The sequence below is a fragment of the Hyperoodon ampullatus genome (assembly GCF_949752795.1).
Source record: "Hyperoodon ampullatus genome assembly, chromosome: 13".
In the NCBI taxonomy this organism is placed as follows: domain Eukaryota; kingdom Metazoa; phylum Chordata; class Mammalia; order Artiodactyla; family Ziphiidae; genus Hyperoodon; species Hyperoodon ampullatus.
The window spans coordinates 24,365,404-24,388,024 of NC_136926.1; the positions used below are offsets into that span (position 1 = coordinate 24,365,404).

The window sequence follows — 22,621 nt, forward strand, 5'->3', positions numbered from 1 at the left end:
CCATAGCCTAAGAGGAGGTGGGTGGAGATCAAGAGCAGACACTTAGGTTGCTAACAAGACTGCTGACGGCCCTCTGCGTTTCGACACTGGAGCCTCTTTTCCACCTTCCCTTCATTCCATACCCATACAACCCACCCACCCTCAGGACCAGCCTCATCTCTGCCTCTCCAGGATCATCTCACCTCTTCCTCCATGGTCATACTCTGATGACAGTGGGCTCTGTGACCATCCTGACAGGAGAGAGAGTTAGAACTGGGTCCTCAGCTCACTCTCCTCCTGGATCAGGCAGCTCCAAAACAAACCACCCCCAAACCCAGAGGTTTAAAGCAAGGGGAGGTTTATTCTTGCTTGCATATCCGCAGGTGGCCAGGACAGCTCTGCCTCAGGCAGCGGCACCTGGGACCCTCCTCCACCTTGAACAAGTGGGCTGAGTGATATGTCATCTGTGGGCATGTGCAGCTGCTTGAGGGCAGGACCAGTAGATCGTATTTCAGTTGTTTCCTCCTAGAAGGCCCATTGCATGTTAGATCAGTGTTCAGTAACTCTTAGCTGGCCACACACTGGACAGACCTGTCATCGGTGCCTGGGAAGCTAGTGGTGGGAGAATGTCTAGGTAGGAAAGGAACTTAAAGGTCATCTGGTCCAACCATCTGTCTGTTCATTGACTTCTTCCTATAGCATTTCTGGCCCCTCAGCATGAGCCTTGGGCAAACCTCTCAGGTGACAGAGAATAAACCTTTATCTCCAAGACAAAACGGTATTACTAAGATAATTCTGAATGTCAGAAAATTCTTCCTTTGTTGAGCTGAGGTGGGTTTCCAGGCAGCATTTGTCCTGATAGGGGTGTTTTTCTGTCCTGCACAGCTGGACTTATCCCTTCCATGTGACCATACTCTTCATCTTCAGAGAAGCTGGCTCGGTGTCCCTGTGTATTATCTATTGCTGCATGACAAATCACCCAACATTTAGTGGCGTTAAGAATTCATGAGTGAGGGACTTCCCTGGTGGTCCAGTGGTTATGACTCCATGCTCCCAATGCAGGGGGCCCCCAGGTTCGTTCCCTGGTCAGGCAACTAGATCCGCATGCTGCAACTAAAGATCCCGCATGTTGCAACGAAGATCCTGTGTGCCGCAACTAGACCCAGAGCAGCCAAATAAATAAATAAATAAATAAATATTAATTAAAAAAAAAAAAAGAATTCTTGAGCAGGAGTTGGAGGGATTCTGGCTGGGGATGATTTCATGAGGGTGACACTCATCTGAAGCTTGACTGGGCCTGGAGGCTCCACTTCTAAGCAGCTCCCTCACTTGCCTGGCCAAGTGGTGCTGGCTGTTGACAGGAGGTCTCCGTTCCTAGCTCTGTGGACCTGTCCAAAGTGTCCTCACAATATGACAGCTGGCTTTCCCCAGGGGGAGTGATCCAAGAGAGAGCATGCAGGAACCACAATGCCTTTTCTGACCTACCCTCGAAGTCACACTCTGTCATTTCCACTGTATCCTCTTAGTTATACAAGTCAGCCCTGCCCAGTGGGGGAGGAAGGCTCCAAACCTTTGTGACCTTCACTTTCGTCATCCGTAAACGGACCTACTTGGCTGTCTGAAATAAACCGTGAAGAAGCACTTGGTAAACTCTTTCGTAAGTGAAGGGGATGTTCTGAATGTCAGGGTTTTTCTAACAGTGAATGCGTAACGAGTGAAAACCTCCTGTTGAACCCCACACTCCTGTTTAACCAGTCCATTCAAGGAAAGCAGGGCTGGATTTGCCAGAGGATGAAGAAGACATACTTGAGGTCTCTTTCAGGGGTAGTCATGCCGGGGACTATCTTTCTAGAGTTGAGGAACCGTGTCGGGGGGAGACCCCTCTCTGCTGACAGGGCCCTTCCCTTGTTCAGTCCAAATGTTGGAGGGGAGACAGAAGGCACACTCTTGCTGGATGCTGTGCGGGCCCAGGAGATAGACTATGCCACAGAGGCCCCAACCTCATCTGTCTTGCTCACTGATCTGACCCCAGGGCCTACCCTGCCACATTGACTGAATGAAAGAATGAACGTGCCCCGCAGGGGTGATGGTTGTTTTAAACTCAGCCTCCGTTTGGGAGTCTGTGACTGTGCTGTGGGGACTTTGGTTTTGCAGGCTGCTGTCATGGTTTGACAGGAGCTGAGCTGCTGTTTCTGCTTCCATTGAAGCTTGGTGGGAGTCACTTTTACATAAGATTATTTCATCTAATATTAACGTCAGTGCCTATAATACCGGAGCCCATGAAGGGAAGAAGAAGAATTCCTGAATAAATTGTGTCTCACCATCAGCTCTATAAACTCGTATAGTAATATGTGCATTTAAATTTGTAATTGTCCTTAGTGTGTTAAATTTCAACTTCAGTGTCTCCTTAATTGACCTCTAATCCATGGCATTTCAGTCTTTCTCTTGTCTTGGTAACTGATTTTCTTTTTTAGAGCCTCCTTTGCTTGGTGTAACATTTTTAGGGGGTATGTTTTAGTGCTGCTGAACATGTAAGCTCACAGATCACTTGTAAAAGGAAGAATCTAGGTTGCTGGGACACCCTGTAGATTGTGGCTGCAGCTACAGAGATTGTGTGCTGATTAAAAAAAATCAAATCCGTTCAAGTATCCTGAATGTGTAGGCGCAGGACTGTGCTCAAAATAGATCCCGCCCTGTGCCCTAGGGACCCATCATCTCGTTCCTTGATTCCCGAGACACTCAGCGCATAGCCTTGTGCGCTGGCTTACAGGGGCTTGTCACCAAAGTCCTTCATCGCTGCTGTTGGCCGTCGCTGTACACAGGGAAGAATTTAAAATGCGATAGATTTTAAATGGATTTTATTTTTTACTGTGGAAATTTTCAAACGCATAAAAGTAGATGATGGCCCATCACCCAGTGTTAGCAAGTCTCACTGTAAGGTCAGTCTATGGCCTCCCCACCCTCAGTTAACTTGAAGTAAGTCGCAGACATCTTTTACTTAATTCTAAGAATTAAGTTAAAAAATAAGTTAAAAAATAATTTTAATAATAATGAATATTTGTAAATATTTCATTATGTATCTCTTTAGAGATGAAAGTTTCTTAAAAATTAACCTAAATGGCATTAACATGCCTAAAAATTTAACAATAATTCCTTAATATTATCAAATATCCAGTCAATATTAAAATTTCTCCATTGATTTCTCTTTAATAAAAAAAATTTTGTAGGCATTCAATAGATATTTATTGAATGAAAGTTTCTTTAAATTCTATAGTGCTTTACAATTTTCAAAATTTTTACATGCATGATTTCATATAATCCCGTAATAAAATTTCCCCATTAGTTTAAAATTTTTTTAGAGTTTCCAGAAATCAGGATCCAAATAGAGTCCATTCATTGCAATTGTTGATATTTCTCCTCAGATTTTAAAAAATATTTTGTTTTGAAATAATTTCAAACTTAAAGGAAAGTTATGAAAGAACTCCAATGTACCCACCCCTCAGGTCCTCCAATTGTTAATATACTACATTTACCTTATCATTCTCTCTATATATTATATTTATACATATTATTTTTAATTCTTTTTTTAAAGATTTTTTTTGATGTGGATCATTTTTAAAGTCTTTGAATTTGTTACAATATTGCTTCTGTTTTGGTTTTTTGGCTGCGAGGCATGTGGTATCTTAGCTCCCAGACCAGGGATGGAATCTGCACCCCCTGTGTTGGAAGGCGAAGTCTTAACCACTGGACCGCCAAGGAAGTCCCTTTTAACTCTTTAAGAGTAAGTTTCAGACATGATGCTGGGGATCACTTAATATGTCAGCGTGTATTCCTAAAACAAAGACATTCTCCTATATATTCACAGTGTAAACACTGATACAAAGCTACCATCCAATCCGTGGACCCTGTTCATATTTTGCCAGTTGTCCCAATAATGTCCTTTCGAGGTAGAAGATCCACTCCAGGATTGTAGATTGCATTTGGTTGTTGTGTCTTGTCACTTTAGTTTCAGTCTGGAACAGTCTTCCATTTTCCCTTGTCTTTCATGACCTAAACGTTTTTGATAAATTCAGGCCAGTTACTTTGTAGAATCTGCCTCAATTTGGGATTGCCTGATGTTCCCTTATGTTTAGATTCAAGTCCTGCATTTGTGGCAGAAATACCACAGGATGCATACTGTGTCCTTCACAGTGCATCATATCAGGAGGCACATGATGTTGATTTGTCCTACCACTAGTGATCATCATTTGGTTAAGATGGTGTTTGCCAGGTTACGCCACTGTAAAGTTAACTTTATAGTTACTAATTAGTGACTAATTAGAAAGTATTTTTATGGGGAGACACCTTAAGGCTATGTAAAACCCTGTTCATCAACAAATCTCCCCACTGATTTTTTTTTAAATATTTATTTATTTATTTATTTGCTTGCACTGGGTCTTAGTTGTGGTAGGCAGGCTCCTTAGTTGTGGCATGCATGATCCCCCGACCAGGGATCAAACCTGGGCCCCCTGCATTGGGAGCTCAGAGTCTTATCTACTGCGCCACCAGGGAAGTCCCTTCCAACTGATTTTTACCACCCTTTGGTGATTCTTGCCTGAATCTATTATTACTTTGATGGTTGCCAATTGGTGATTTTCTAATAACCTCATTCCTTCTATATTTATTAGTAGGCATTGTACTATAAAGAAGAGCTTTTAATTTACCCATTTATTTATATCAGTGTGAACCCATGGATTTCTAGATTATCCAATGGGTTGTTATCTGTAATTATCATTTATTTTGACACTCAAATTGTCCTGGTTTTGGGTAAGAGGAGTCCTTTTAAACTGGCTCCTGTGTCCTTTTGACATTCCCTATTTGAACCCTCCTTCCTTTTTTTGTACAACAGAATGATCCTGGTTCTTCTGTACTGGAATCTGCCATTTCTCCAATGAGCCCTGGTTCCTTTTAGTGGAAAATGGTATCTAGAAGCCAAACACTGAGTGCTAGGTGTGCTCATTGTCATTGGGACGTTACTGCTTCTAGGCTCTCTTTGTGGATAGAGGTAGTTTTTTCTTACCTTTCTCTTCCATGTTTCCAACTTCAGACTCTGACAGTAAGAGATCTGGCTCCCATTATCCTCAATATATTTACTTATTTGCTCAGTCCCTTGTATGAAAACACCCTCCTGGTCACGCTGGCCAAATCTCCTCTGTTCCTGCGCAAGCAGTTGTGCTGGCTGAGTTATCTTGACCTTGGTATTGCTGATCTTGGTGGCGGTCTTGGACAAACCCCTCTGCCACAGGGCCTGACTGCACTGTCTGAATCCCCACAGCTTAGTTTCTCCTGGGAAAGGGGAAGGGGCTCCCCAGTCTCTCTTGATTTATGGGTTCTTCTTCTCTCTTTCTCTTTTTCCCCTTGCAATTTATTTGTTGAAGAAACGGGGTCATTTGTTCTGTAGTTTCACACAAACTGGATTTTGCTGATTGCATCTCCATAATGTTATTTATCATACTCTTCTATCTTCTTTATTTCCTGTAAACTGATAGCTAGGGATTCCATCAGAGTAAGATTAAATTATACTGGCAGAATAGTTCATGGATATATTGAAAAGGGGCATGTATTGGCTGGTTCTTTCTTTCCCCCTCCCTCCCTCCCTCCCTCCCTCCCTTCCTTCCTCCCTCCCTCCCTCCCTCCCTCCCTCCCTTCCTTCCTTTCTTTCCCTCCCCTTCCCCCTCTCCCTCCTTCTCTCTCTCTCTGTCTCTTTCACACACACATATGCACACAAATATCAGAGGCCATTGTTGACAATTTTCTAGACCCACTAGTTTATTACAGTTTGCAAAATGCTGATATTCTATTATTGCCTTTTTCAGTTATTAGAGGGAATAATTCTATAAAGAGAAACTTCCCCTCATCAACCATTAGGTTACCCAATGTTTTAGTTAATATGGAAATGGTAGGAAAATGCCCCATGCTTTCTTTTATTCACCAATTATCAAACAAATAAATGGGTCCCTAGCATCCCTCCAAGGTTACTGATGACTTACTTTTTCAGCTTCATTATGAACTCCTTGACTTGATGTCTTTTAATGTATTACAGCTGTTATTCTCATTCTAATCTTTGAGAGATAATTCACATACCATGCAAATAATCCATTTAAAGTGTACAACTTAATGGTTTTTAATATATTCACAGATATATACAACCATCACTAAAGTCAATTTTAGAATGTCTTCATCATCTTCAAAAGAAACCCCATACCCTTTAGCTACCACTCCCGTGCGCCCCTAGCTGTGTGCTCCCAGTCCTAAACAACCACTCCAATCCTTTCTGTCTCTCTGTATTTCCCTATTCTGGACTTTAATATGGATGGAATCATACAATATGTGGAATTTTGTGCCTGGCTTCTTTCACTTAGCATAATGTTCAAGGTTCAACCAAGTTGGGCCCCACTGTATGAATCTTTTTTTGTCCATTAATTCATTGATGGTATTGTTTCTACCTTTTAGCTGTTATGCATAATGCTATTATAAATGTTTGTGTACAAGTTTTTGTGTGGGCATATGTTTTCATTTCTCTTGGGTGTATACCTCAGAGTGGAATTGTTGGGTCATGTGGTCACCCTATGTTTAATCATTCTTTAGTGATTTTGAGTATGTCTCTTTGGATAACTTTTTTAGTGGTTCTTCTATATATTACATTACATATACATGACTTATCACAGTCCATTTTACCAGTTTTAGTGAAGTATAGAAACCTTACCTCCTCATAAGTTCCTTTACACTCCCCCATTTACAGCATAATTGTCTTAAATATTTCCTCTACACACATGTAGAACCACATCAGACAGTGTTTTAATTTTTGCTTCAGCCATTAAAACATTCATCCATTTTCTACTTGACAAAACCTTTTTAGTCTAAATTTGAGATCTAAAGCATTTACGTAATATTCTGTGACAGGCTTTCCACTTAATAATCTGAAGAACCACCTTAGGTGTCACTGAGTAATTCATGATATTTTGATATTTTGATGGAACTACAAAATGTGTCTAATGGATTTTCGGTCAGTGATGTTGACGGAGTGGGGTGGTGTTACCCCCATTACTCCACTTTTAGCATGTGAGGTTGGCAGAACTTCCGGTGTGGGCCAAGCCTGGATCATCTCCCTGGGTTTGTTCCTCTGCATGTAACCCGCGTGTATTAATTCACTCTGCCAGCCCAACATCTCTGAGCTCCCACCATGTGTCACGTGTGTAGGGGCAAGACAGGCCAGGTCTGTGGCTCGTGGAACTTATGTTCTAGCTTGTAAACAGCAAATACAAACAATGACCGGGTAAAGCAGAACATTTTTTTCTGGATGGAAACCCCAGTTTTCTCCTTGAGAAGAGCCCTGTGCTGGTGGCAGAGAAACTGATTTCTGGTGCTGGCTTTGTTGTTTACCAGCTCTATGGATGGGGGCACATGATTTACCTTTTCCTGGCCTCCTCTCCTTTCTTGGATATAAAATGAGGCTAATTTCGTCCTACAGGTGCCTGCCATATAGAATATACTTGCTAAATATTTGCTGAACAAATCAATGTCTGCTTTGCCCACTTTCTGGACCCTTGCAAGGATCAAAAGACTCATGTTTGTGACAGACTCTTACAGAAAGTGAGGTACTACCTGGATATAAGTTGTCTTGATAAGTGTGCTGTCTTTTATAAATTACTGTCATCCTCCATTTGTGTAAAAATGTAGCCTCGTGAATTTCAGTAACTGGAGGATGGATCCTGAGTCTCCTTTTTAGTTTTTATTCTAAAAATTACATTAGAAATATCCTTCCTGTAGAACTTGTAGCAGCATTTATTTAACATTTCTCAAGGGAAACTCTAAATGGTGAAGAATGAGGCCAGAAGCAAAATGAAATGGGGTCAGGTCTCGTAGTGATGGTCTTACCTCTGGAAGCAAACACTGCACTGTAGATGCTTCTGTTTGATGGGCCACGTCTGACACTTGCCATGTCGAGCATTTTCTAAATAGAGCCATCCCACCAGCTTTGGTGACTTTTGAGAGCACACGTGAAGCCTGGCGGACAAGTCTGTGCGGCCCTGTGGGTAAGAGGCAGGGTTGTGGGTGGGTGGACCTCGCTCTAGTGGCACAGTCCCCTTTGGGAGCTCCACTGAGCTGCCCACATCTCCGAGGCTCACCCTCTGCATCTGGAACAGAGAGGTGACATTCCTGCCTTTCTTGTCACATCTTAAATGGCTAACCTGTGTGAGACACTTCTAAGGTAAGCCCTCGGGATTGGGTAGTTAGAACAAACAGCTGAGCTTCATCACTTAGACCTGAAGGGTCCTAATAGCATCCCCTTGGCCCGAGAGACAGAAGAACCGAACTCTGCTGTTTTCTCCTGCCCGCGTCTCTTACAACCTTCCTCACTGCCCTCCCCACCTTCCGACATCCCTTCTGTGGCTGCTGCTCACGTGTACCAGTAGGTTCTTAGTTGAGAATAACAGTAAACCAGCTCTGGATATGTTAAACCAAAAAAAAAAGGTATTTACTGGAAGGATCTTCATTTGCTCACAGAATCCCTGAAAAGGCAGAACAGAGGTCTCAGAGGAGAGGTGAGAAGAAGGCAGGCTGGGTAGCCGGATCCAGGCTCAAAGTTGTGTCACAGAACCATCCCGGCAAGGACATTGCCACCGGGGCCCTGCTACCTCTACTGCCGCTGAGAACCAATTGTTGCTGCTGCCACCACTGCCAGCAAAGAATTCTCCCCATTCCTGTTCTTTTTTTTTTGGCCACACGACTTGCAGGATCTTAGTTCCCAGACCACAGACTGAACCCGGGCCTTCGGCAGTGAGAGCACGGAGTCCTAACCACTGGACTGCCAGGGAATTCCCCCCATTCCTGTACTTTTAAATGTAAACATTTAATAAAGTACAATATACAGAGAGGAAAGTGGGCAAATCACAAAATGAACACACTGAATAAGCTCTGCCCCGCTGAAGAAATAAAACATGACCAGCCCTCCAGGAGTCCCCCCATGTCCTCTTCCAGTCACTGCTCCCCCAAGGGTAACTGCTGTCTGGACTTGTCACCCCAGAGCTTTCTTTTGCCTGTTACTGTACTTTTTATCAGTGGAGTCACACAATACGTCCTCTTGGTGTCTGACTTCTGCTCAACATTATGTTTGTGAGGTTCTTGCAGGTTGTTATGTGCAGTTCTAATGCTTTTATTCTCATTGCTGTATAATAATACATCACCATTGGATAAACCACCAAACAAATAAACCACCATTTGTTTATCCGGTCTAGTGTGGACAGATGTGTGTGTTGTTTTCAGTTCTCGGTTATTAGGAAGATGCTGTGGAAGTTCTGGAACATGTACACGTGTGCACATCCCGAGTGGGGAGTTCTGTAGGAGCAGAATTGCTGGATCATGGGGCATGTGTATGTTTACTGATAACTGATGACATTGAGCACTGCTTTGTACGTTCATGAGCCATTTGGATATCCTCTTTTGGGAAGTGCCTGCTTAAATCTTTTGCCCATTTTTAAATTGGGTTGCTGGCCTCTTTATTACTGATTTTAGGAGTTCTTTATATTTTCTTGACACAAGTTCTTTGTTGGATACATTTATTGCAAATAACTCTCCCAATCAGTGGCTTGCATTTTCCGAGTGTATGTTTTGCATCTCTAGATCCAGATTTTAAAACCTCTGCAAACACACAAGGATTCGCCTGGTTGCTAGGGATCCCAGACAGCAAACACCACACCTTGTTTGCAGTCACAGGATTGCATTTCAAGATGATGTAGCCTCTGGGGAGGTGCCTGGGTCAGGACTCAGCCACACACAGCAGACATGACTCTGGCTAGTGTGAGCAGAAGGCTGTGCGGCCAGGGGCGGGGGTCACTTCCCACTCGCTAGGAGGGCTGAAGGAGCGGGCTGGAAGGAGTCAGGAGCAGTCTGGGCCCCCAGACTCTCACCACCTCTGCTGTGATGGGGCGAACCGCTGACACCGCTGCAGGGAGCCCTGGAATCTGGGGCTGCCAGAGCACACGCCCTCTGTCACAGTTCCTGCCACCACGATGGATGCCTTTCCTCTTGCTCACTTCCACGTTTAGGTTTTGTGTGAATGCATGTCGTCGGTGGAAACTGATTCCTTGGAATCTTTGATGCAGGTCGTTTTTGGCTGTCTAGCCACTGTGGTGTCGGAAAAGGGGAAAGCTCCGAGCAAGACGGGCAGCTTTGGGGCAGGGCTGCTCCAGTAAGGAGAGGAGCTGTGCGGGTGCCATGGTGCTGAGTATTCTAGACGGGAACTATGTGGAGGGTGAGGTGCAGCCCTGTGGTTGGTGTGCTCAGCTGATGAACAGGCTCAGCTGCATGTGAGGTTCCAGAAGGTCATTCCTCCACCCATCTGTTCAGCCATTGTGTTTAGTGTCCTAGGCTGCTGTGATAAAGCATGAAAAACTGGGTGGCTTAAAACAAAGGAAATGTATAGTCTCATACTTGTGGAGGCTAGAAGTCCAAAGTGAAGGTGTCAGCAGGGCTGTGCTCTCTCTGAAGGCCCTGGAGGAGAGTCTGTCCCAGGCCTGCCTGGCCTCTGATGTTGGCTGGTGATCCTTGGCATTCCTTGGCTTGTAGATGCATCACTCTCATCTCTGCCTCCCTCCTGTTTCTGTGTCTGTTCCTCTTCTTAGAAGGACACCAGTCTTATTGGACTAGGGCCCACCCTAATGACCTCATCTTAACTTGATTATATCTTCAAAAACCATATTTCCAAATAAGGCCACATTCACAGGTACTGGGGGTTAGGACTTCAATAAATCTCCCTGGGGGACACAGTTTAGTTCACTTTTATGCCCATCATCAACCCAGGCCTTGGCTGGACCCTCTCCTTTGGCTGCTCCGGATCCCTGGGCTTTCCCAGAGCCACAGCCCCCATGCCGCTGCTCTGGGTTAGCCTGACCCTCCTCCTAGTCTGTGCTTGGGCAGAGTCCCTCACTGTTTGAGACACTGCTCCAGTGTACCCCTGACCCCTCTAGGACAAGAAAGGGTCATTCTGTTTCCTGAGATTTAACCACCGGCAGCTTATCCTTTCATTTTGATTTTAAAGCCAACTTTTAACTGGCAACCGATATGTATGCAGCATACAATCTATTGTATGTGTGTAACAGACATAGAAAAATAGGTAAATTACAAGAGTGTAACTCAATGAATTTTTATAAAGCGAACACCCCCTTTGTTTTGAATTTATTTTCCTCTGCTTATTAAATAGTACCTTGCAATTTATGGGCCATCTCTTTCACAAAGCGGAATGTTCTTTGAGGCCAGAAAATGTGTCTTATTTACCTTTATATCTACCACCTCTCCAGTTTCTAGCACAATTCCTGTATATGGTAACCCACAGGAAGTACTTGCCAAATTAGAATTTAGAAGATTGGAGAGGAATTTACCAAGTGAATCAGAGTCAGCTCGAGCAAGCATTAAACAGAAATCTCGTACAAGGCTGAGTGCTTTGCTCCAGATTAGTAGCCTTTGTCTTTCTATGTGTCTGAGTTAAAATTTGTTGCCTGTCAATTTTTTTTCTTGCCTGTGGACATTTTTGTGTGTGTGTGAAGGTCCTCCAGAACGCATAGCCCAAGGCAAGGATTAAAGAGTTGACACTTTCCATCAACAGATGAATGGATAAAGAAGATGTGGCACATATATACAATGGAATATTACTCAGCCATAAAAAGAAACGAAATTGAGTTATTTGTAGTGAGGTGGTTGGACCTAGAGTCTATCATACAGAGTGAAGTAAGTCAGAAAGAGAAAAACAAATACCGTATACTAACACATATATGGAATCTAAAAAAAAAGTGGTTCTAAAGAACCTTGGGGCAGGACAGGAATAAGGACGCAGATGTAGAGAATGGACTTGAGGACACGGGGAGGGGGAAGGGTAAGCTGGGACGAAGTGAGAGAATGGCGTGGACATATATACACTACCAAATGTAAAATAGGTAGCTCGTGGGAAGCAGCCGCTTAGCACAGGGAGATCAGCTTGGTGCTTTGTGACCACCTAGAAGGGTGGGATAGGGAGTGTGGGAGGGAGACGAAAGAGGGAGGAGATATGGGGATATATGTATATGTATAGCTGATTCACTTTGTTATAAAGCAGAAACTAACACACCATTGTAAAGCAATTATACTCCAATAAAGATGTTAAGAAAAAAAAAAGAGTTGACACTTTGAGAGATGCAGTCGAAGGGCAGTGAAGCAGAAATGGGGAGTGGGAAGATGGAAGTGACAGTGATGCAGTGCGTTTCCTTTGCTGGATGTCGCTTCACAGCGAGCGGCAGAGACACAGCCGGCCTGGCGCACATACTCCTCCAGAAGACACATGAGGAGAAAACGCACCACTCAGCAGTCCGCAGAGGTGCAAGTGGAGGGAGGATGTATTTGCCCCATTCACTCCCATCTCCCGTTTCCCACTGTCATTTTACGAGAGTCCAGAAGTGGAGGGACAGTTGGGCAAGGAGGAGGCTCCGACTGAGAGACAGAGGAGGCGGTCGAGGGAATCTGGGGAGGTGCACAGGTTTGTGTCCAGCACGCTCCACACCTTGCGCCACTCAGGTCCGCCCATGCCTTCATTGGTATCTGCTCTCCCACTGCAGTGGAGGGACCACCACCCTCCGAGAGAACAAAGACACGTTGACCCCTTCCCTCGGAGGGGACGTGGCAAGTCCAGTCAGCGACAGGGTCCCCTTCCTGGTGGCCAGCTGGGGTCGCCTGGAAGACTGAAGCAAGAAGGTTGTAAAACAGGCTCCTTCGGTGCTGCTGTGGCTGGTCCTGATGCTGTGGTCGACATTCATCCTCTTCTTCCTCCACCACCCCTTCTGAATCCTCTTCACTCTCTGCTAGCATCATGCAGATTTTCAACTGCACAGGGGGTTGGGTGCTTCTAACCCCTGACGTTGTTCAAGGGTCAACTGCGTATCATCTTCCCTAAGGAATGTAACCAAAGCAGGAGAGAATCAGAAACAGTAGTTCAAATGAAAGATAAATGTCTTCCTGAGTGTCAAGTCGTCTGACTTTGGAACTGGTGAAGAGTCAAAGAAGTAATAACAGATGATGAACAGCCAGGGAGTGTAAGTGAGCATTAAAGAGCAGCAGAAGTGCCAAATGAGCTCCGGCACTGGCAGGGTTACGTGCTGACCAGTTGCTCTTCCTTTCCCCACATCCTTTGTGGAAAGAGCTTTGGTACGTCGGGGGGGAGGCGGGGGAAGAGTGGTGTCTGAATTTCCTTTGAGTGTCTAAAGGAGTGAATTAAGTAGATCCAGCCATGATAGTTGGATCTCACTTTTCAGACACTGGTCACAGTTGGAGATGGCCCACACTTTAGTCACCTCCGCTTCCCCTTACTTTGGTACCATTAGCTCCATGACCTTGTAACCAGCCAAGGGTCAGTTCCTTGTCGCAAGGGGTACTGTGTCAGCCCAGCCATTGCCTTCATCTCCTGGGGCCAGAGGAGAATGGTGGCATCCTTGCTCTGCAGATCTCAGTTCCCAGGTCACTCCTGGTGGTGCGTGTGGGAGCCTCCAAGTCTACCCCCTGGGGTTCCGGGTCTCTAGTCTCAGTTTGAGTGGCAGATGCCCACCCTGCTCCATCTCTGTGGTTCTGAGACTTGGTGGAAAGAGCCTGGGATGGAGTCAGGGGTCTGTGCTGCCTAGTAGGACTCTGGCAGTCACCCCTCTCCATTTCCTGGTGTCTGCAAGGGCTCAGACCACAGCAGGCATGCCCTGTAAGGGGCACTGACACAGGCCCTCCTCCCTCTGCCACTCTCCCCACTGAGACCCACCCCCCACACAAGCCAAGCCCCTACCAGTCAATCCCAAGAAGCCTTATTTCCCATCTCCCATGCCAGCTCCAAGGGTCTGAGATTCCAAGGATGTGCCTTGAGGCTTTTTTTCAGTCTAGGACTATTGAGTTTGGGAGCCTCACCCCATCCCTTCTCTTGCATCCCACAGAAATCAGGGTGAAATGGCCCACACCTGCCGTGGCACTATCAACCTGTTCACTGCGCACTTTGACACGGAGGACTCTTGCGGTATTGTGCTGACCAGTGGGGGCAGGACCTACCACCTCAAGGCCGGCTCAGAGGTGGAGCGGCAGCAGTGGATCACCGCCCTGGAGCTGGCCAAGGCCAAGGCTGTCCGCTTGATGAGCAGCCAGTCAGGTAGCAAGTGCTTGGTGTGGCGGGAGTACATGCAGTGTCGTGGGTCTGGAGAGAGTGGGAACTGAAAGTGTTTGGAGGCCAGTGGTGACCAGGCTAGTTCAGACCAACCTCGGAAGGTCAGGGTGCGTGTTTGCCCTTCCCACTCAGCTCTGTGCGTCCTCAACAGTGGGATATTAGGTGGTCAGGGTGGCTGGCAGTTCTCGGGGTGGAAATGTTGAGGTGGGCAGGGCTGTGTGTGTCTTTCTTTGGACAAGTCTGGTTCCTGGGCTTCAGCAGAACTTTTGGATGCTGCAGTGGGTCAGTTCCAGAAGCAGAGTCGAGGTGGGAGACCAGGATGGTGCACTTGTGCCTCAGGCCAGACTTTTTTCGAGGTCCATTTGGAGATTGAAAACCATTTAGCCAGAGATGCTGTCTTTGCCAAGATGGAGGGTCAGCTCAGAAGTCCTGAGCAAGACACTTTATTTTTTACTTTAATACATTAAAAAAAATATGTATTGTCTTTATAAGATTCATAAACCAATGGTTTCAAAGCATATGCAGTGAAGTCTGCCCTTGACTCTTATCCCCAGCTACCCACCCTGTTCTCCCACCCAGGGGCAACCAGAGCTACCAATATCTTATGTCTTTACATGTGTATTCAAATAAGTACTTATTTTATAGTAAATTCAGTCCCCCACCTTTCTTTTTTTCCATTTAGCAATAGTATATCTTGGAATTTTTTCCTATAAATATATAAAAAGCTTCCTCCTTGTTTTTACAATAGTACAGTACTTCATTGTACGAATGTACCCTAGTTTATGTAACCTATAGCCTGTTGATGAACATTTAGGTTGTTTCTTTAATTTGCTATGACCCGCCACGCTGCAGTGAGTAACCTTGCATTTCATTTCAGGTGTGTATAAGAATAAATGAAACGTACGTCCCAGGAAGGGGGGTTGCTGGGTCGGTGGGACTGTGCATTTGTAATTCTGAGACACTGTCACGCTGCCTCCCACCTGGGTCGTACCAGTAGATGCCTGAAGCCCTGTGTAGGAATGCTGGCCTCCTTAGAGCCTTGCCCGCTCAGAACAATAGCAGGTTTCTGATGGGTGAAAACTGGGTCCACACATACGGAGGGGAGGACTGGGAAGCTGTGATCCTTTTGAAGTTATAAGCACAAGGTGTGTGTTTATATAGACCTGTGTGGGTTTTTTAAATATAAATTTATTTATTTTATTTATTTATTTTTGGCTGTGTTAGGTATTCATTGCGCGTGGGCTTTCTCTAGTTGTGGTGAGCGGGGGCTACTCTTCGTTGCAGTGCGCGGGCTTCTCATTGTGGTGGCTTCTCTCGTTGTGGAGCACGGGCTCTAGGCGCGTGGGCTTCAGTAGTTGCAGCACATGGGATCAGTAGTTGTGGCACACGGGCTCTAGAGCACAGGCTCTGTAGTTGTGGCGCACGGGCTTAGTTGCTCCGCAGCATGTGGGATCTTCCCGGACCAGGGCTCGAACCCATATCCCCTGCATTGGCAGGCGGATTCTCAACCACTGTGCCACCAGGGAATCCTAGACCTGTGTGTTTTTTAAAGAGGCAGGGCCCCAGATGAGAAGGAGTCACAGTCCCTGTTCTCCAGGATTGTCTCCAAGGCTGGTCCGGGAGATAGTGAGTCCTGTGGAAGGAGCTCTAGCACAGAGCAGGCGGAGGGGCTAGTGACATCAGTCATTGTGCCCCATACTCAGTCTCCTGGCATTGGGGTCTCTCCCCCAGCACTAGCTTCTCAGTGCACATGGAAGGTCATTGACTATCAGTCTGACCTTCTCTTTTAGTCTCACCCATTTGGAGCATGGGTCCCTCCATGATGACTCTTTTTCTTGGGGTCAGCACTCTGTGGCTTGGGTGTGTCAGCAGTGATGCTGAGCTTGGCCAGGGGTCCCCAGGGTACCACTCCATTTCCCAGTGAAGGAGGGTGTTTGGGGGCATCTCAGGTATGGGCTGCATTGAGACCCCCAGCAGGGACCTGTGGTCTCAGTTTGGATGCTTGTAGCAAATGATGTAGCTGGTGTTGTGGCTGGGCTCGGGACAACCCCGTTGGCCAAGTGCAGGAACATTGCTGGTTGTGGAAGAACTAGCTTCCTCTTAGTAGCTTCTAAGTAAAATCAATCAATCAATCAATCAATCAATCATTGCCTCATTTTTAGGAACTTCTTGAAAATAATGTAGCAGGTAGCACTTACTGGATTCATCATTCTGGAACAATTTTCCTGGGACAGCCAGCAGCAGGGGTTTCTTTTGCAGCTGGTATGGAAGTACTGTTAACTCAGCTGACAGTGCTAGGGATTGCTAGCCTGCACTTCCTCTAGGAGAGTCTGGGACCCCTGAGGGAGCAGCCTCAGGCTCACATTCCTTCATTTCATGTCCTTTAGGTGTGGTCAGAGGCTGGAGATGCACCACATGTCTTGTGTTCCCAAGGGGTTAGCCTTCTGGGTAAGGACACAGGACAGACATTCAGGTACAACTCAAAGTAACACATGCTACGTGTCAGTGAGACATGGTGGGATTCCTCTCCTTTTGGTGTCTTGAAGCACAAATATTTCACTGAAGAGAAGACACAGATGGCAAATAAGCACATGAAAAGGTGTTCATTATCATTAGCTGTTAGAGAAATACAAATTAAGATCACTGTGAGATATCACTACACATTATTAGAACAGCTAAAATAAAAAATAGCGATAATACTAAATGCTGGTGAGGATCCATCGTAAGTTACTGGTGGGAATGTAAAATGGTACAGCCGCTCTGGAAAACATTTTGGCAGTTTCTTAAAAAACTAAACATGCAATTACTATATGATCCAGGAACTACACCCTTGCATATTTATCCTAGAGAAATGGAAACTTATGTTCACACAAAAACCTGTACACAAATGTTCATAGCAGCATTATTTTTTAATTAATTAATTAATTAATTAATTAATTAATTTTTGTCTGTGTTGGGTCTTTGTTGCTGCGCTCAGGCTTTCTTTAGTTGCGGCGAGCGGGGGCTACTCTTCGTTGCGGTGCGCAGGCTTCTTATTGCGGTGGCTTCTCTTGTTGCAGAGCATGGGCTCTAGGCGCTCGGGCTTCAGTAGTTGTGGTACGCGGGCTCAGTAGTTGTGGCGCATGGGCTTAGTTGCTCCTTGGCATGTGGGATCTTCCTGGACCAGGGATCGAACCCATGTCCCCTGCATTGGCAGGCAGACTCTTAACCACTGTGCCACCAGGGAAGTCCCATAGCAGCATTATTTTTAATAGCAAAGTACTGGAAACTTCTCAGATGTCCTTCAGTGGATTGAACAAACCCTGGTACATCCATTGAATGGAACGCTATTTGGCAGTCACAGTGAATGAACTATTGATGCGTACAATAACTTGGATGGATCTCAGAGGCATTATGCTGAGTGAAAGAAGCCATTCTCAAAAAGTTGTATGATTCCATTTATATGACACTCTGGAAAAGGCAGAAACTAGAGACGTAGAGCAGGTCAGTGGTTGCCAAGGGTGAAGGGTAAAGGGAGGGAGTGATACAAAGTACTAGTATGAGGAAGTGTTTTGGGGGTGATGGAACTGTTCTGTGTCCTATTGTGAAGCTGTGTCATGAATCTATACATGCGTTAAAATGCATAGAACTGGGGAATTCCCTGGCGGTCCAGTGGTTTGGACTCGGTGCTTTCACTGCCCTGGCCTGAGTTCAATCCCTGGTCGGAAAACTAAGATCCCACAAGACGAGAAAAAAAAAAAAAAAAAAGCATAGAACTGTGCAGCAACAAAAAAATGTCTGTGTGTTCATTTGAAAATAAAATGCAGTTTTGACTTCTGTCTCTTCTTGGTTCTCCCCGCCCTACAGACCTGTCCAGCTTTCCCTCTCCTCATTGGCACACCGTCTTGCTGCCAGGCCGGCTTGCAAGCTGAGCCCCCTGCTTACAAACCCTCTTCGTTAGCACCCAGCCCCTTCCCACACCCTGCTTCCCCTTAGGTCTGCTTCCCCTTCAAGGAGAGGCCATTCTGGAAACCCTCCCTGAGCTGGCCCCCTGCCTGGGCTAGATGCTTGCTCTCTGCCACCGGGCTCAGCCCCTCATGCGCATGCACAGTGGCATGCTGGTTAGTGTGAGCATGAGTTCCCGGAGCCTCAGATTCCCTGTTGGTCAGTCCACCAGAGGCTTTGACTGTGTGCCTCCCAACGTCCTTCCAATTCAAAGATTTCTAAGTCAGTGGGAGCCACCTTTCCTGGGTTCAAACCATGGCTTAGTAACTGTGTGACCTTGAGTGAGGTGCTTGCTGTCTGTTGCCTCTTTCTCTCCTCTGTAAAGCAGGCTTAATCATAGAACCACCCCTTAGAGGGGCTGTGAGGACTATCTTAGACAGTGCATGAAACGAATTTAGCACATGGCTTGTCAAATGCTCAGGAAAAGTCAGCAGTAGTTATTGATAATAGTCACCTTGGCAGCTTTAAAATAATACAGGTTCCCAGGTCCCCCTGCAGGGATAAATCTGAATGAATGAGAGTATTGGGGACGGGAGTGGGGGCGGGGAGCGGGCACCTGCATTAAAAAAAAAATCTTCCTGGATAGGATTGACAGATTTAGCAAATAAAAGATCAGGTCACCAACTTTCATTTGAACTTCAAACATGCACAGATGTTTTAGTGTAAATGTGTCCCGTGCAATAGTTGGGACATACTTAAACTGAAATTTGTTTATTGTAATTCAGTGTAAAGGGCGTCCTACATTTCATCTACCTGCATTTAGCCGCATCCTGGGGGACTTTGATGCTCAGCCCACTTGGGTGGGTGTGGTCCAAAGTGGAACTTCTCAGTCAGAAAATAGAGAGTATCCTTTCACTTGACACAGGGGGGAGCTAGAGGGTAGTTTGTTTGCTTTCCTTGCTCCTAAATCAGTGAGTAAGGAAGCACCAGAAGTTCGGCTGGCTTGCAACCTACCTCTCGGAATCATTTTCATATCTTCAGGTCCGCCTCCCAGTGGGGGCTCCAGGAGGTTGTGAGCAGTGAACCCAGAGCCGGACACCTCTCTCTCTTGGGCCTTACCTCCAGGGGGTCTAATCCAGCTCCTCAGGGGGCTCTCTTTCTCTCTCCTGCCCTGCTCCCCCAGGCTGACCTGCCCCCGCCTTGATGTCATAGCCCTATTCTGATATCACAGCCCAGCACTTGGAATTATCCCAGGCAGCCCAGATTCTGCCCTTAGGGCATCCAAGGCGGCGTTTGAGCAGGGGGTGAGGGTTTGTGGCTGGTGGCCCTAGGGGCTGGCCCTAAAGACCATGTGGGCACCCTGCCATCCTACTGCTTCAAGATGAAAATCCTCTAAAAGTTAGGACTTGGAAGGCTTTCCTGCTGTCCCTATTGGCCATGGTCCCCCAAGGTAGAAATAAGTCCCTGGGGAGTGGTGGGGGGTAATCTGGCTCTGGATCAGCTCCTGGAAAACCTGCTGCCTTTGTGCCTCAGCAGGCAAGTGGCCTGGAGAAATGGTGGTCTCACCTTGGTCCACTCAGCACTCTTCCCTTCGAAGGAATGGCTTCCTAAACTGGGGGTTTCTGACTTGTTGGGGAGAACTGTTCCTTAGTGCTCAGAAAATCCCTGCAAGCACTGAGCCATGGCTTCTCCCGTGGCCACCCCCAGAGGCTGGGTGGGGACAGGGGTGCGCTTGTCTCAGGACAAAGGGAAAACATAGCCACATTCAAGCTATTAACCCTTGGACCCCTTAGTCCCAAGGAGGAGGAGCCCCATCCACTTAGCTGGGCAGAAGGTGTAATGAGGTCTCTTGTGAGCTCATTAAGTTAGTAAAATATTGAGTGGCATGGATTAAACAACACACACACACATGCACACACAAACCCTGAAAAACTTATCTCTAACTTTGGTGGGCACAAAGGCTGCTGGGGTGAGTGCATTAAAATTCTTAGGGGAGGACCACTAAGATCCTGATGAGATGATCAGATGGTGCCCATTAAAAATGGTCCCGGGCTTCCCTGATGGCGCAGTGGCTGAGAGTCCGCCTGCCGATGCAGGGGACACGGGTTCGAGCCCTGGTCCGGGAAGATCCCACATGCTGCGTAGCGGCTGGGCCTGTGAGCCATGGCTGCTGAGCCTGCGCATCCGGAGCCTCCCGTGCTCCGCAACGGGAGAGACCACAACAGTGAGAGGCCCGCGTACCCCCCCCAAAAAAATGGTCCCCATTTTTAATATGCATTCCATGCAGCACTCCTGCTGGCCCCCCATGGATCTCATTTTGAGAAACACGGTCTGTTCAGACTCCTGGATGGCTTGCTGCAGCTGCCTTGCTTCCCCCATTTCCAAATTCTGTATTTTCCATGGAATGGGTTTAAAAAAATTTTTTTATTGAAATATAGTTGACATTTACATTTACGATGTTGTTTTAGTTGGAATGGGGGTTTAATTCTGTTTTACTACCATGTATTTTTTTGGCTGCTTTGGGTCTTCGTTGCTGCACGTGGGCCTTTTCTCTAGTTGTGGCAAGCGGGAGCTACTCTTTGTTACAATGCATGAGCTTCTCATTATGGTGGCTTCTCTTGTTGCGGAGCACGGGCTCTAGGCACGTAGGGTTCAGTAGTTGTGGCTCACGGGGTCTAGAGCACAGGCTCAGTAGTTGTGGCGCATGGGCTTAGTTGCTCCCCGGCATGTGGGATCTTCCTGGACCAGGGATCGAACCCGTGTCCCCTGCATTGGCAGGCGGATTCTTAACCACTGCGCCACCAAGGAAGTCCCTACCACGTATTGTTTTTTAATTCACTGGAACCACAGAGACAAAAGGGATGGTGTGGGGTGTTCACCAGGTGCACTTGTGTCCGAATTCTTGTCTCCTTTCTTCTAGGTATAGGTGCAGCCTTTTTCTCCACCTAAGAAGAGGGGTTATGTCCGTATTGGGAGTGCTATACCCTTCACTCATCAGAGATTCTCTCTTCATCATCCTCACCTTGACTGAGAGAGTGGGACAGTGGGTGTGAACTGTTGGTCATTGAAACTGATAGTGGTGAAGGGTGTTGCTGACCAGAGGGGTTGGCTTTTGTTTCTGTGGTGGCCCCGGGATGAACATTTAACGGTACCCCAGGAGGGGAGCCATTGCTCATTGATGGGTCAGCAGCTCAAGGTGGGAATTCCCTGCTTGCTTTGGCTGTGAATTTGGGGCTCCAAGAGCATGAATGCCACGCAGCCCTCTGAACAGATAAACAGATCTATGTCTAGTTTGGAGGGGAAGTCGGTTTCTGGTTTCGAGTCCTTTGGATTACGCAGTGTCCAGCCTTCAGGTGTTCAGGCCTGGAGCCCCTTGTGATCTCAGCACTTCCCTCCAAGCTTCTGGCCCAGGTGGGAGGCATGACGTGTCCTGGCCCTTGGTCCTTGGCTCTCAGGTTGCAGGACAGAGGGGTTGACCTCACCCTACCCCTCCAAAACATGGATGGGTCAGCCTCCCTTTCCCTCAAACTCTCCTCTGCCTTGATTCACACCTGGGCCACCTCATCCAGACCAAGGGAGTAATGAGGGGCAGTTAAGATTTCCCCTCAGCGATGCCAGGACAGGGAGCTGAGCTCACTCCATTCCATGCGCCCACACTGGTGTTTGGAGAGAGAAAAACCTGTGCCCAATTTGAGAAATGAGGCCTTGGGGATTTTGTCAAAATAGAGACCAGTCTCTGCATCCCGAGAGCTTGTTGCACGCAGGCCAGTGGCTTTTACTTTGCAGCTTCAGCAGCACCTTGTGTGGAGTAACACTGACACTAAACGTGTCAGTTGAAAGAGGTCCAGGTAAAATCCTCAGGTAGGACAGTTGGACTCAGGGATGCTGCAGAACCCCAGGGATGGGATTTTTTAAAATCCTTTTGTTGTTATGGAAAATTTATGACATAAACAGAAGCGGACAGAAGTCTCAGGAACCAGCACATACTTGTCACCAGCTATCAACTCAGTCTTGTTTCTGTGCCTCTCCCCTCTTCCCTAATCCCGTGTCATTTTGAATATTTGTCAATATTTCAGGATGCATCTTTAAAAGATAAGGATTACTTTTTTAAACATTTAATATTTAATTCAAGGTACTGTTATCACATCTGCAAAATTAACAATGCAGTGGACTGAAGTTTGTTTAAAGGAACGTTTACTCTCCCTGGTGACTTCGAGGGTGTGAGGGAACTAGAAAAAGGAGTGCAGGGCCTGAGAAAGGGGGACACACATGTGCTTCCAGTAGAGAAGACTGGGCTTTATTCAGAGTCTGAAGGAACCCAGGGGAAAGTTAGCATCCCTCAGCTGGGAGAGAATTCTGGCCCTTCCCGAAGAAGCAGGGCTTGGCACAGAGCAGGAGGTCCTGGAAGGATGGAGACCTCTGATGGCTCGGCCTTGCTAGGGAGCCTGCAGGGGCGGGGTGGGGGGTATGAGTTGGAGTCAATTTTCAAGAGTCCACATTAGCAAAGGCAAGAGC

The 22,621-nt window shown here is 46.6% G+C and overlaps 1 protein-coding gene across 1 annotated transcript in view; it reads left to right on the plus strand.

Moving 5' to 3' along the window:
* OSBP2 (oxysterol binding protein 2) overlaps positions 1-22,621 on the plus strand; it is a gene marked incomplete at its 5' end in the record, with an annotated part of 156,830 nt that overhangs the window by 16,614 nt on the left and 117,595 nt on the right. Inside the window, one exon of the mRNA XM_079718148.1 lies at positions 13,959-14,167. Within this exon, the coding sequence (XP_079574274.1) occupies positions 13,959-14,167 (209 nt within the window). The remainder of the gene's footprint in view (positions 1-13,958; positions 14,168-22,621) is intronic.